Raw genomic sequence first — 15,147 nt, 5'->3', positions numbered from 1 at the left:
TACCAGTCAGGATACACTGGATTGACTTAATTTTTTTGACTCAACAGTATATATAATGTATAGCTGTTTTCCTATGTTTAGATCTCTGTCTCTCTCTCTCTCTCTGAGCATGCGGTACTGTATGTTGCAGTGTAGGTCTTTCTGTGTAAATTTAAATGCATGTACAGATCTTATTTGATGGCTTTATGGATTTAAGTGATCATTCAATACCAGTCTGGATACACTGGATGTCATTTCTTTACTCATCTTTTGGAACAGCCAACGAACAGCCAACAGCCCACACTCTGTTGTTCTTTTTTTGGGGGGGGGGAGGGGTTCTTTTAGGTTGGCTATTTGTGGTAGGCTACCTACCGGCGATGTTGTCATGTATGTTGTCATGATGTGATGTTATGCAGGATCTCATAATGCACAATCCGTTCCATACTTTACAGTCTTATTCTAAGCAATCTTGTGAATGTTTTTACTGAGGCATTTCTTGATTTGTCATTCATGACCTGATTTATATAACTAAATGCATAAAAATAGGTCGAAATCGCATTTTTTAAGGTTATTAGCAGTATTTTCTCTGTACCTGGATAACAAAAGGAGCCACAATTAACCACAGTAAATATTCTTGTATGTACGATATTAACAAAATAAAAAAGGAATTTTGAAGCTGGCATTTTCAGGTGGTCAGATTCATTGCATCAAAATATAGGCAAATTAGTGCATATTTAATTAGATAATAGCCTAATTAGCATATTTAAACATAAAATATAGAAAACTTCTAATACATTTTTTTCTCCAATTCATACGAGTAATCATCTGATAAAGTTTCATATTGATATCAGCAAGTTAAAAAAAATACCATATTCACCTACAGTGTCTCGCCTTATTTGTGGGATTGCTGTTATGAAAGGGTTCATTATTACCCCATATTGGGTTTGTTTCAATAAGGGCAGTGTTAAGGCAGTCCAATGTGAATGTTTTTCAGGTAATATAAGCAATTTGGTACATTTTGTAACATTATTCACAGTAATATTAGGTGTCTTTAGTTTTTTGTCATAATTTGCATTTATGGGACAATAAAGGCTCAAAATCTGGAAATGCTCAAGGGATATCACCGGGCATCGTCTGAAATCTTGAAGACTTGCCTAAAATCTATCAGATAAAGCAAAAAAAAAAACTTTATCAAAGAAATCTGGGTTCAACCCCACGGCTCCCGGACTATGATATATATCTGTCGGACTCGGGTCGGAGCAAACAGACATTGTGAAAATTGTAAGCAACCAGAGGAAACATTTCAGTTCATGCAAACGTCCGTTTTGTGATTTGAAAAATAAGTAGCCTAATTGAATATGCATAATGAAAATGTTGGTAGGCTATTCGTATTCAAGAGATTATTATTGGCTGTGTGCAAATCTTGCTTGCGCACATGGTTCTGTTGTTATGAAATTGGTCTCGGGCTTCGGTCGGGCTCGGACACAAACATTTGAGTTAGTCTCGGGCTCGGCTCGGGACCACTTTTCTGTCGGTTGAGGGCCGGGCTCGGACAAAAAAAAACGCCCGAGCCACACTCTATGACGGTACATGCACACCAACGGCGCAGACATCCACAGTACGTCCACAGAACGTGTCCGTTATCAGTCCGAAACGGTTAGAATGCATGAAAACAAATCATGCCTTGCACACAGGAACGCGGTGTAAGCGCGGCGCATGTCCGTCCTGATCGGACATGTCCGCGTTGCTCCTTGAAAATAGAACTCGAGTCTATTTTCCTGCGCGGATGTCCGCGTTCAATGCGCGGCTCCCATTGAAAATGATTGGCTGCTGCCCGCCAATAGAACGTGGACGTTGACTGTGCAGTGTGAAAGGCAGCCCGCGAACCTCTCGGACTCGCACTGCTCACAGAGACGTTAAGGAAACGTGCCGTCCCTGTGTGCATGTACCGTCTCGCACAGAGTACTCATCCTTCACTCACAAACACCCAGTTATTCCCCTAGACACCTGTTTATTCATTGTTTATTTTTCATTCTAAATAAATAACCTCAAACTTTGAATTTTGTGTGGTCTCCATTAGGGCTGCACAATATATCGAAAATGTGTCGGTATCGGAATATCACGGCTAAAAGTTTGTTAAATCGCGTCCCTACTTTTTACATTTTTATAACGGCAAATTTGGTGAAAAGGTTTAAAAAGGTATTAAAAAGGTTGACCTTTTAAATCGATGCTGTATGTTTTTTCCTCATAACAATGATGTTGGAAATAAAACATTGCTCTCCATTGTTTCATACATGATAAAATGTACAATGGCAAGTAGAGAGGCGAAAATATATGTATATATTAAATATCGCAAGCAATATCGCTATCGCGGTATACAGTGATGTTATGCATCGCATATTTTCCTAATATTGTGCAGCCCTAGTCTCCATTTCATGCTGCGCCCCTAAAAAGGCTGGGGTCGTAACAATGACAAAAACCAAATTAATTCATTTTAAAAGATTTGTTTTAAAAACCGTGGTGTGTATCGAACCATAGGTCAAATATCGTGAGACAAATCGAATCCTGAGTTGAGTGCATCATTACAGCCCTATTAATTAGCACATCAACCTGGCATTAGATGACGTTTACATCACCAGGTCATTTGCCAGTCCTTCCCCGCCTCTCTCTTGCCCCTAAGTACTCCAGCCCCTGCTTTTTGTGTGTGTGTCTATGTGTGTGGCCACAGTGCTCACCACAGAGATTTCGAAGTACTCCAGGCCCTACTTTGCGTGTGTGTGTGTGTATGTGTGTGTGTGTGTGTGTGTGCGTGCGCGGAATAATGCTTACTACCACGGATGTTTCAAAGTACTCCAGGCCCTGCTGCTGAGCCCACTCCTGGGCCACCGCCACCTCCACCTCCCGCCTGGACGACAGGTCCGACTTATTACCCACCAGGACACCTGCGGAAACACGCATGCACACACGCATATAATATAATACAATAAAAGACAAGGCAAGATAAGATAAGATACAGTATTCTATTCTATTCTATTCTATTCTATTCTATTATAGAGTGTATAATATATAAAATACAGTATGATATTATATATTTTACATTATACGTGTATATATTATATGCTATTACAGTACAGTATAATATATTATATTATTAAAGGCAATGTGGTTCTTCTTACCGGGTACCTGTTGTCCCTGGCACTGTGCCCTGACGCGCTCCAGCCATCGGCCACAGCTGTTAAAGGACGCCTCGCTGCTGATGTCAAACACCACGCACAGCACCGACGGCTGCCCCCACTGGCACAGGAGACATGCACACACACACGCACGCACGCACGCACGCACGCACAATGACAGCAGAGATTCTTTAAGTATAGAGATATGCCAACATAATAGGTTTCTATGGGCACCTAACATGACCAGGTTCCGGTCTGCCTAAAGGGGCGTGTCATAATGCTCCTAGCATTGAATAGAACAGTCCTCAGGTCTGCCTAGGTCTGCCTAAAGGGGGATTTCCCCCCCAATAATAGAACCCGGAAACAATGGGCCAATGCAACCTCTCTCTCTACTCTATCTGATGACAGAGTGCCCACAAAAACACAAATTTAGAATGATGAATATGTAAAAGGGTGAAAGACATTTTATTGGGCTCAGACGTCAGGTGGCGCAATGGCATCTAATGCCCATAAGTTAATTACCAATTGGTCGTTGACATGCTGCAATGAATATGCTTGTTAGATAGTCCACAAAAAATCCATACAATAGTGGCACTGTCTGTGGTTGCGCCGACCTGATGTGTGCTACTGTGTAGTGCTGCGCACTGCTGAAGTATATGAATTTCCTTTCGACATACTGCAACCTGAGCATGCTATGCATTCACAAAAGACACAGTCTAATCAAGTTCAAGTATTTTATTGCCATGTTGACATAGTCGATAGGAATCAAGTCTTTGTTGGTGATGATACTACTCAGAGCATTGTAAGCAGTATAATATTACAACCATTATAAGCAAAATGTGTGTGGGTGTGTGAACATAAAGAAGGGAAAAAAAAGAAGCACGTACCATTTTCAAAATGTGTGAGGGTGTATGAACATAAAGAAAAAAAAAAAAAGAAGCACGTACCATTTTCAAAATGTGTGAGGGTGTATGAACATAAAGAAAAAAAAAAAAAGAAGCACATACCATTTTCTCGCAGGCTTCTGCAAAGATTTCTCTCCCCGGCGAGTCAAAGATGTACAGCTCCTACAGCAAAGGACACAAGAGTTTGAGGACAATGACATGAAATGAAAGATTTTCAACGTGGTAACCAAGATCATAACCATCATACTTTGTGCCACCAATGCAACAAAGTGGGCTCAAGTCCAGACTGGCATCATGGCGTGTTATTTCAAGCTTGCGCATTCCGCGTGTTGGTGCACCGACTTTGCATGTTAAAGGCCAATTTATACTTATTGTCGCTGACGGTTGCAAAGCCTCTGCAATCGTCTGTGCGCAACCATGCCCCCCGCGCAGAGGCTCTGCAACCGTCGTCGCGCGCCTCAAGAAAATCCTGACTACACGTCAAACGGTTGCGAAGGTCGCAGAGAAAAGGCTGTGATTGCTCGTCTCGCTACTTCCTTGTTCTCGTGGCGGCACAGTTTTCCGGTAGTTTACGAGAGCCAAACTGTCAATATTCTGTGAAATACGAACGCTTTCTTTCTAGTGTGTGTAAATAAATGAAACAATGACTAAACTAGTAAGTAACAAACAAACAATACATCAGTTTAGCACTCGCGGCACAATGCCTGCAGTCTGACTACTGTGCTGTAGTCTTGTAGCTATGTAGCCAAATGTGGCTAACGACATGAGACCTTGTGCACAGATCTATTACATAAACAGTGGTTAGCGACCAGAACCAACGGGTGCGTTGCTGAACTATAATCTGCCCTTAACTTGCGCTCTACAACACACGTTTTGTCACGTGTCCAGGCTGACGAGAGGCAAGTCGTTTTCCCGCGGCCACTGCAAACTTCTGTTGCTAAGGTAAGCGTACCCATTAAGCCCACCAAAATCTAAATTGCTTTATTTTTCAATCATCTTCACACAATTTTTTTGTGAAATGATTTCTTAAATAGTAAGATTTACCTCTCTTCTCAATGTTTATCACTGAATTGATGAATATTTCAAAGTACAATATGAAGATTTTTTACGAGAAAAGTGAAAAGTCTGAATGGGCTTAAATGGTACCTTTAGTACCATTTAAGCCCACTTGTTATTTCTCTATCAAAATACCTGGTGAGGTGTGTGAGTTGAGTTTAAACAGTGTAGCCTACATGGCATAAATGGTTTCAGATCAAAATATTCTCCCAAAATGTAAGATTTGCTAAAAAATAATGCATAAAACCTAATTAAACATTACAGCATCTCTTACTTCATATACTTCATAAAATTCTTCATCCAAACAGAGAAATTTATTTTTTCTTATTGATTATTGTTAGTTCATTACATTACGCATTTTTGACCTACTACTTCAGATTGTACAGCACTTTTTATGTCCCTCAAAGGCATTTTTCATTAGCATGCATGCCAACTTGCATGCATTTCAATGGGGTGTACCATTTAAGCCCACCTTGTACCCATTAAGCCCGCCTATACAAAAAGCTATTTTATGGAAATAATCAACTCCACAAAAACATTTCATGATGCATTTCTTTAAAGATCAATGCCAAACAAACTGGAATATGCTTAGAATTCATACCTAACCACCTTAAGTCTTACGGTAGAGTAAGATAAAGATGGTGTGTGGTTGTATCAAGAGAATATCGGCGTTTGCTCGCTCATAAAACACATCTTTCCATTTGAAGGGAAATGCTATAATTTAGTAAAACACTGCATGTATATATATATAAAAATCATTACATTTACCTCTTAGTTCACTAAATATGAAAGTATTTTCAAAATATTTTACTTAAACTAGCTGAAATGCTATGATTTCTGACATGTCCCAAAACAGCAAAGTTTTGAGGCAACTTCTTGTCAGTAGTCCTGAGACTGGGTTCACTTGGATGGGGATAACTCGACGATAAAAAATGTGATTTGTTTGCAATAAAAAACATTTTGTCAGTTACTAAACCCTTTAATTGGATAGGGTGATGAACAACAAAATTCACCTTTTCCCTTTCTTTAAATTAACCTCAAAGTTGAAAGTGGGCTTAAAGGGTACATGGGCTTAATGGGTACGCTTACCCTAATCTGTGCCCTGGCCAAAACCATCCCTAACCCTAAACTGTCAGTAAAGCAAAGTTTATGCCGCTTTACTTTAGCCAACAACAGCGAAACAAGCAAAGAAAATGGTGAAATTGCCCACACCAAAACCACCCCTGACCCTTACCTGTGTTGTATAGCACGATTTAACATGCAAAGTCGTGGTGCACACACGAAATGTACCGTTCAAGCCGCCGGCATGTTATTCATTTGCACTGTCTGCCATGATGCCATGTTGCCAAGTCTGATCTCCAAAATAGGCATGGCTGCCATAGGATTGCAGTTAGAGGGACACTGTGCAGGAAATGGTCAAAAAGGGTACTGCAATTATGCTGTGAATTGAAAATGGGCTGCCTATTGCCAAATTTGAACTTTTCATGAACATTTCTGAAGTAATAAACTAATATTTTCTAGAATGGTCCAAGTACAGTCATTTTTCCAGCTAAAAATGGCTATTTCTGGAAATTCAAAATGGCGGACCATGGAGAAGATCCCCCTTTTCATGTATGAAAAGTGCAATTTTTCCAGTCATAATGAATACTTAGAATTTGATGGTGGTGGTAAGTATTCATAAAAAACATTAATGAATGGGATGCATGAATTCTGGAAATAACTAAAAATCTCACACAGTGTCCCTTTAAAAACCTTAACGTCACATGGACACCACAAGAAACTCTGCATTAACTGTCTCAATCTTCTCAATCATCTCTGGTGAATTGTATAATGAATTAGACAACATATAACACAATGTAAACATAGTATAATATAGTAATAGTCATTTAGAGCAATGTTTCCCAACCAGGGGTACGTGTACCACTAGTGGTACGCGAGCACACTGCAGGGAGTACTTGGAAAGATATTATTATACAAATGTAGGCATGGAACGGTTTGCGTAGCAAACCGAAACCGTACGGTCTGGATGTCACGGAACGGGGTGGTGCGCAACCGCACGGTGTCCACGGTTTCCAAAAAAAAAAAGAGAGTGACCTCCGGCGCACGACGCAATTAAAATCCTACTACTTTTACAAGCATAGAACACAAAGACTACGTAGGAAATTGGGTGTGGAAAGACTGACTTCTATCAGCCAAATGAAATGCATAATGTAACAGCATGCACCAGCTGACTACAGTAGGCTACAGTAGCCTGCGCAAGTGCAGGTCGGTCAGCAGCGTCTCCCTCTCCCAGCTCTCTCTCCACGTTAGCGCAAGTGACTGCCCCCAGCCTTTATTCTGACCAATTTAAATTAAATGAACATGAATTTACAAAAAGTGACAGATTAGCAGAACAAAGTAGACTATGACTTACGTTACAGTAGCCTAGTGTAGGCTATATCCACGTGGCATTGAATGGGGATCCCGGACGGCAAAATGCGAGATAACTGAACATGTCCATCAGATTCACTGCGCTGTCCTTAACTGTTAGGCCTAATTATATGAGGCCAGTTAAACTCTGATGGAATGAAGGGGACTTTGTGCTGTTGCCTAGTTAACATTGATGTTTAACACTATAACCAAAATAAAACTTGACTGTTTTAACAGGCTCAGCTTCACAGGAGTTTTTTGAGACATTCTTGTGCATAGGCCTACAATTCTAAAAAAAACGATCTTTTTAAATTATTTGTTACCTTAACTGTCACATTTTAACATAACCTAACCCTATCACTTGTTCACTTAAAATTGAATTTGACTTCTGATTTCACTTCTATGCCTCTCACGGCCGGCAGTTTCATGATAGGAAGCAACTTTCATCCTAAGCGCAAAACTCGGAGAAAGCGGTATCAAAATAAAAGTCCAATTCGTTCTCAGTGTGTCATTAACCAAAATAGTCATACTGCACTGACCTAATGGTCCCATTGCCTACAGGAGTGTAGCTGTTTTATTTTTACACATCAAATGTGTTATAGCATGTAATATTTGAATATTTGTCAACTTAAAAGTTAGGACTTAGTTCTCCCTTTTTGTGAAATAAATGGAAGCATGTTAAAATCATTGATATCTTTCCTCTTTCAGTAACTTCACCTTGTTACAGGTTAAATGAAGTCAAATTCAACATGCCCATGATAAGCTTACATTTTCATTGTAATTTTTATATTATACATTTCCAGTGAATAATGAATTTTATTTACTTAAAAAAAAAAAAAAAAAAACAGAACCGTACAAAACCGAAAACCGTGACCTTGAAACCGTGATATGGACCGAATCGTGACTTTTGTGAACCGTACCACCCCTAATACAAATGTATGGAGCAGTCACATCAGGACAGAGAAAGTGATATAGAACATGAATTAGGGGGTAAGCTTACTCATGGCACAACTAAGAGGTTTAGGGGGTACGCGAGACAAAAAAGGTTGGGAAACACTGATTTAGAGAACTGCAAAAATGAAATCATTTGTGACTGCAGCCTCGTGTGACTACAGATTTTCAACTGGAACATTTTACTAATTGATATCCAAGATACTGTAATTGTTTATTTAAAAGTAGCGTTGAGCAGTATATTATAATAATATATATATGAGTGATTCTACGATTCCCCTACGCTTTTGGCAAAAGCAAAATGTCAATTATCAGTATTTTTTTTCAACTAAATGACCTAGATGTTTACATAGTGTATATATTTAAGTTTCCAAACAAACAAATTGCCAAGCTTAATCTTAAATCATTTGATAAATACTCTAATGAAAGCGAACATTTGCTTAATTATTTTGTCAACAGTGTTATGGACAAATACTATGTCATTTCAAACATATATAAAAATACTACAGAGTTGAAACAATATATGTTTGAAAGTGCTTATGTCCCTTAGCAGTAATGTTGTCATTAATCTGTGCAACTGATATAGAAAATGTGATTGTTGAGCTTCATAAGTAGGATTTTATGAGTCACTGTGATACAGACTGACACATTTTTCATCATAAATCCCTGTAACGTCTGATTTGAATATAGTCACCCTCCTTACACAAGACTTCCTTCTCCAGAGATAATCCCTAGTGTATGTTCAAAGGATTTTTCCAACACATAAGGGATCAATAGCGCAAAAACACTTTCAAAACAGTCAACGGTGTTACTCAACGGTGTTACGGTCAACAGTGCAGGGGAACAAGTCGGCACTTTTTTAGCAGAAAAAACAGAGCAGACAAACCCATTTCCCTAGAACACAAATTATTTTGTTTGTTTGTCTGTCAATATGGATATAAATTGGCAAAAACATACTCCTCCTCAACTGTCATCAGTGTTGCCAGATTGGGCTGGTTCCCGCCCAATTGGGCTGCTTAGGATGGCCGGGTGCGGGTAAAAATGGCATTCATCAGAAAAACCTTCCCACTGCCATATAAATCAATAGAATTGGGCAGGTTTTTAGGGCGGATTTTGATCACTTTTTGGGCTGGAAATCATCAGCCTCATCTGGCAACCCTGACTGTCATACTTAATTGTAACACCATTGACGGTAACACCGTTGACATTTCAGCCATTTTTATGGTGCTGTGCTAACTGAGGACCTCAGAAGTTCCACCACAACACCTTAATCAATTCATGTATCTGTTTGCTTTATCTGTGTTTTTCTACATGTGATTTCTAATTCAGATTCTTATGAATATGTTGATAACACCGTTGACAGGCAATTTTCCCGCTATGAGAACATGAAAAAGAATGGATTAAATTATGGAAGGATGGAGCTCAAAATTTACCAAAAAGTCTTCCCGTATCCTGCCAAAGAGGTTATGACATCACGTGATGTTATTCGTATGGCCTAAGACCAAACCATTACTGATTTATGGAGGAGGTTTCAGACCGTAACACGGTTAACACAGTTTTCGTGGACAAACACAAAATGGCAAATTTCATGTATAATGGAAAGGACAGTGGTCTTTCTGACAGTTTTGTCATATTGTGATGATTACTGTGAATCAACATTTGCAATTGTCTTGGGCAAAACAAGTTTCTTTACATGCTAATATGAAGACTGAATCTGACATTTGGAAAACAGGATGGCATGAAAATGCCCAAAACCAGTATTAAATATTCATTCTTGCTGAGGGAAATAATGCTATGTCTACACTTTCTGTATTATATGAAAGATAAATGTTTTCTAATGTCCAAAACATCATTGGATGCAGTTAATAGTTAGTGGAATTGCCAAATAAAATCCACGGACTTAAAAGTGTAGGCGAATTAGAGAATCACTCATATGCAATGAGGGATTATTAATAAAGGGACAAGTTGACCAGTTCTGTGGAAATGATGGCAAGCTGGAGGCGAGCAAGTTGCCTTGGCCCAGTCAGTATATTCATGGCAACTTGTCTTCTGAGGAGGCCGTTATCCCTTATCATATCGCTCTGTTGTATGCATTGATGATATAATTGTATTCATTGCATCTACAATGACTTCGACAATAAACAACAGAAACTGCTTGTCAGTAATGACTGCTTCATTGCAACTGTTAAGGGCGGTAAAGTATGTGCATGTGTACCATAGGCAAGGGCACAGAAAAAAAATGTGTGGGTTATGTAAAAAGAGAGCAATCGTTGAGGCGTGCATTGATGTGGGTTTAATGACTGCTGGAGGATTGCAAAATCACTTTCCACAGTTGATGGAATATTACGAAAAATTTCCACACAGTATCATTGAGTCTGCTTCAGAAGATTATTTGCATAACATTTATTGATTTTTTTACACCCAAACAGCTTTATAAAATGATTAGAAAGCACATTGTAGCTGAAACAGAAAAAAAATATGGTCTCTGTTGTGCATATAAATTGGACGAATCTGAAGCTCTGAATACATTCAAGTAGATGTCTGGAGGGAGGTCAGGCACATTCATTATGTAGCTTAAATGCAGCCTCTTTGCACAGATGCGGTCACTCATTGCTGAGTAGATTCAACTACATCATAACAACATTGCTATTACATTGCTAAGAGGTTTAAACCCGTTGTGCAGCGCCTCTGTTATAAACTAACAGTGCAAAAATTGTAATGACTAATATAACTGTAAAGGCCTTATCTATTAGTCTTAATCAGTTACTTAAGGCTTTATGCACTGTCACAGCAATGTTGTTATGCTTATGACGTAGTTAAGTCATTTCAGCACAGACTGAACGGGCGGGCCCACCTGTACAAAGACGATCCTTAACAGATTCGGACTTGGTTATGGCAATTTTGGTAACAGAAAGGTTATAACAGAGACTCTGTGCAAAGGGGTTAAGCACTAAAGCACTGAACTAAACACAAGAGGTAGCGCTAACTCACCACACTGTCACTGGTGTCTGGGATGGTCACGCATTTTGTCAGCACTTCCACCACAGTTGTCTGAAAAGAAGACAAATGATGTTAAATACTAGTAGTTATGTTATCACCCAAAAAAGGCGCTCCAATAGGTAAGTAGCTTCAGTGCAGTATGTGACTATGTTGTCATAGGGCAAAAAAAGAGGAGAAGCTTCTTTCCTAATTCTATTAACATAAAGATTGTAGGCTACTGAGCTCACAAAATATACTACATGTGACACAGAAGTCAGTGTCTCCATGCATGTGACAGATGAACTCATTGAACCCTTGAAGTCAGTAAGTATGGTATCCCAGGGACCATACTATACAATGATGTTCATGACTGTATTGAGCTAATACCAAAGGCATCCAACCATGTAAATTAGCCCAGGGCCCGCACTCGGCATAGACAGACAAGGCGGTGGCCCCCAAGGCAACAAATGTCATAGTAACACCCTAAAGTCCCACAGCATTGGAACGACAAGCGAAATAAAAACATTTAACTTTTCATTGACAATGATTACTCATGGCCATTCACTATTAATGTAGGTACCACATCAACTAACTTACACTCCGTCAGATATTTGAGTCTATGTTTGCAGATGCCATGACTAGAACGCGGCCTGACTCAGTCCGTCAAGAAATATCACCACACCCTATATCATACCACATTTCCGCCAGTGAGGTCAACACCAGTGCCAGTCTATGCTAGTGGCATACTGCATCATCATGTACAGTATGCACTGCAAAAGTGGGTCATCCTCTACCCTCACCGGTGTCTACCCCCTTTTCGCAAGAAAAATAATGTTTTTGCCTGAGGTTTTTAACTTTCATTAATTCCATCACAGAATACATTTAAAATGAGCAGACCTAAAATGCATTTATAATACTGATGCTGCACATAATTTGAAAAGAAAAAAACATTAGGTTTTCCTTTCATTTACAATATTGCCATTAAAATGCCCGAAACAATACAGTCAATCCGGCAAGTATTCACAGCGCTTCACTTCTTTCACATTTTATTATGTTACAGCCTTATTCCAAATGCTACAAATGAATGTCTCATGTCAAAATCCTACACAAATTATTCCATTAAGACCACATGAAAAACAAGTTGTCTTGACAGTTTTGAAAATTTATAAAAATAAAAAACAAAGAAATCATATTTACAAAAGTATTCACAGCCTTTGCTTAATACTTTGTAGAACCACCTTTGGCAGCAACTTAGGGCTGGGTGATATGGAAAAAAAAACAATATCACGATATGGATTACTTTATATCACGATAACGATATCACGATATAGCACAATTCCATACGTTTTCAGTTATTCTCCTTATTCGCTCTTTATTTTTTCTTTAAAATGGGTCTTTTTATTCTTATTTTTACAGTTACATTAACTTATAGTGTGTATTGACAACATGAAATGTAATTACATGATATTCAATTGTATAAAATTGATAAAATTACTATCACGATATAAACGATATAGGAGAAAGGTCACGATATACACTTTTATATCACGATAAGGATATATATATACAAATTTGTGTAGGATTTTGACAACAGAGATTCATTTGTAGCATTTGGAATAAGACTGTAAGATAATAAAATGTGAAAAAAGGGAAGCGCTGTGAATACTTTCCGGATTGACTGTATCTTAAAGGAGCGCCTGACAACTTCAACATGCTATTGTATTGCTCACGCTACCCTTGACTTGTCAGTACCTGGTGATGCTGCTTTTTTTGGCTCAGCCCTTTCCGAGATAAGAGCTACTCTAATGGGGGCAGCTTTTGTTTACATTTTAAAAAATCTTAACATAGGCCAACTCCAAATATTTTCCAAAAAGGTATCGCTGTTTGCTAGTTGTCTGCTGATGTTACATAACCTTTTGGATGTTTTTGGGAATAAATCAAGATGTTTTTTTGAAATCTAAACAAACACCTGCCCCCATTACAATGACCAGGATCTTGGAAAAGGCTGAAAACAAAAATCTCAGGTACTGACAAGACCATGGTAGTGTGAGCATTCCAAGTGCATGTTAAAATTGGCTGAAGTTGCCCTTTAACATCATGATCAGTTGATCAACTACAGTACAGTAACTGTAGATCGGTTCCTCACTGAACTTAGCTGTGCTAAGGAGAATAGCAGGGTTTGTTTTTTTTGTTTTGTTTACTTCCACTTTTATTGATCGCTCATGGATCCGTCAAAAACAATCGCTTCCACACTGCAGGCAGGCAGTGCTCAAAATTCCCCATTTTGTCAAGGTTTAGAGTGAGCTGGGATCCCGGAAACTAGGCGAGCTTCCCAGTCTTTAAATGCCAACGGCACAATCTGCAGCTCTGTGATGAAGCTGGCAGACCTAACCTGGCGCTCTTCAAATGTTAATGGATGTGTTACCTAACTGCCAGTCGCTCCGTCTTACTTAGCACGGCATCGCTGCTACTCCCGAAAGCCAACGACTCATATCTACTCTCCTTCTACCACCTTCTCCTCCTCCACATCCCTTCTCTTCTCTTCTATTCCCATTCACGCTCGTCATCTCTTCTCCACTCGTCTACTCTACTTCTCCTCATACACACTACTCCTCTGTTCCTCTGCTCTCCTCTCTACTCCTGTCTGTTGCTCAAGTCTCTAGTATTTTCCTCTCCTCTCTACCCACTCCTCTACTCTCCTTCTCTATCTCTCCTCTCCTTTCCTCCCCTTCTCTATTCCTCCTCTCCTCTCCTCTCCACCACTCTCCTCTCCTCCTCTCTCCTCCTCCCCTCCTCACTTCTCTTCCTCTCCTCATCTCCTCCCTTCCCTTCCCCTCCTCTCCTCTCTTCTTCCTTCTCCCTCGACCTCATTAGTTTCAGCAGATGAGGAGCTCCGCAGGTTAGAAGGGGCCGAGCAGCCAGGTGTGACTGGAACAGATGCCACACCACACACACACACACATACATACGCACAAACACAAGCAGCCCCCCCCCCCCACACACACACACACACCAACAGAAACGCACAAGCACCCAGGGATGGACTGGCCGTCTGGCATAGCGGGCATTTCCCATTGGGCCCCGCACCCTCTAGGGCCCCTATTTTGAGATATACGGATATACATATTTTTTTCTTTTACTTGTTTGACAATCGGGGCCCAATCAGTTATGCCACGCTCATTATGAGGGGCCCCTTTAAGGGGGCCTTTAAGCCAAAAGTGCCTGGGCTCTATTTCTCCCCCAGTCCAGCCCTGCAACCACTAACCCCCCCCACACACACACACACACACACACATACACACAAAGAAAATCTCGTAAAAGTGGGAGCAGCAAAGGCACACAGATGCCGCATCACAGCCCTCTGCCCACTACACAGTACGCACAGCACGCCGTCATATTACTGCAATGGAGTCCATCCCTCTCCAAGATGGCAGAGTCAAGAGGGAGAGAGAGAGAGAGAGAGAGAGAGAGAGAGAGAGAGAGAGAGAGAGAGAGAGAGAGAGAGAGAGAGAGATGGGGGGGGGGCTCAATACTGAGTCGCCCAGCAGAATGTCAATGAGCACTCATTAAGGGAGGGCCACGGAGGAGAGAGGAGACAAGGAAGAAAGAGCAGAGGTGAGGGGTATAGAGGAGAGCACAAGAGAGGAGAGGAGAGGAGAGGAGAGGAAGAGGAATTAAAATGGTAGATGAAAGGA

General features: G+C 40.1%; 1 protein-coding gene across 1 annotated transcript in view; it reads right to left on the bottom strand.

Annotated features, from left to right (window-relative positions):
- The window catches only part of ift27 (intraflagellar transport 27 homolog (Chlamydomonas)), a 29,448-nt gene that overhangs the window by 7,379 nt on the left and 6,922 nt on the right, over window positions 1–15,147 (bottom strand). The window contains exons 3-6 of the mRNA XM_063204908.1: window positions 11,465–11,524; window positions 4,160–4,219; window positions 3,156–3,273; window positions 2,809–2,921 (exon numbers count right to left, since the gene is read on the bottom strand). Of these exons, the coding sequence (XP_063060978.1) occupies window positions 2,809–2,921; window positions 3,156–3,273; window positions 4,160–4,219; window positions 11,465–11,524 (351 nt within the window). The remainder of the gene's footprint in view (window positions 1–2,808; window positions 2,922–3,155; window positions 3,274–4,159; window positions 4,220–11,464; window positions 11,525–15,147) is intronic.

The sequence above is a fragment of the Engraulis encrasicolus genome, chromosome 1 (genome assembly GCF_034702125.1).
Source record: "Engraulis encrasicolus isolate BLACKSEA-1 chromosome 1, IST_EnEncr_1.0, whole genome shotgun sequence".
NCBI classification, from domain to species: domain Eukaryota; kingdom Metazoa; phylum Chordata; class Actinopteri; order Clupeiformes; family Engraulidae; genus Engraulis; species Engraulis encrasicolus.
Note: the sequence above shows the minus strand (reverse complement) of the source record. Positions and strands in the feature narration are given on the sequence as shown.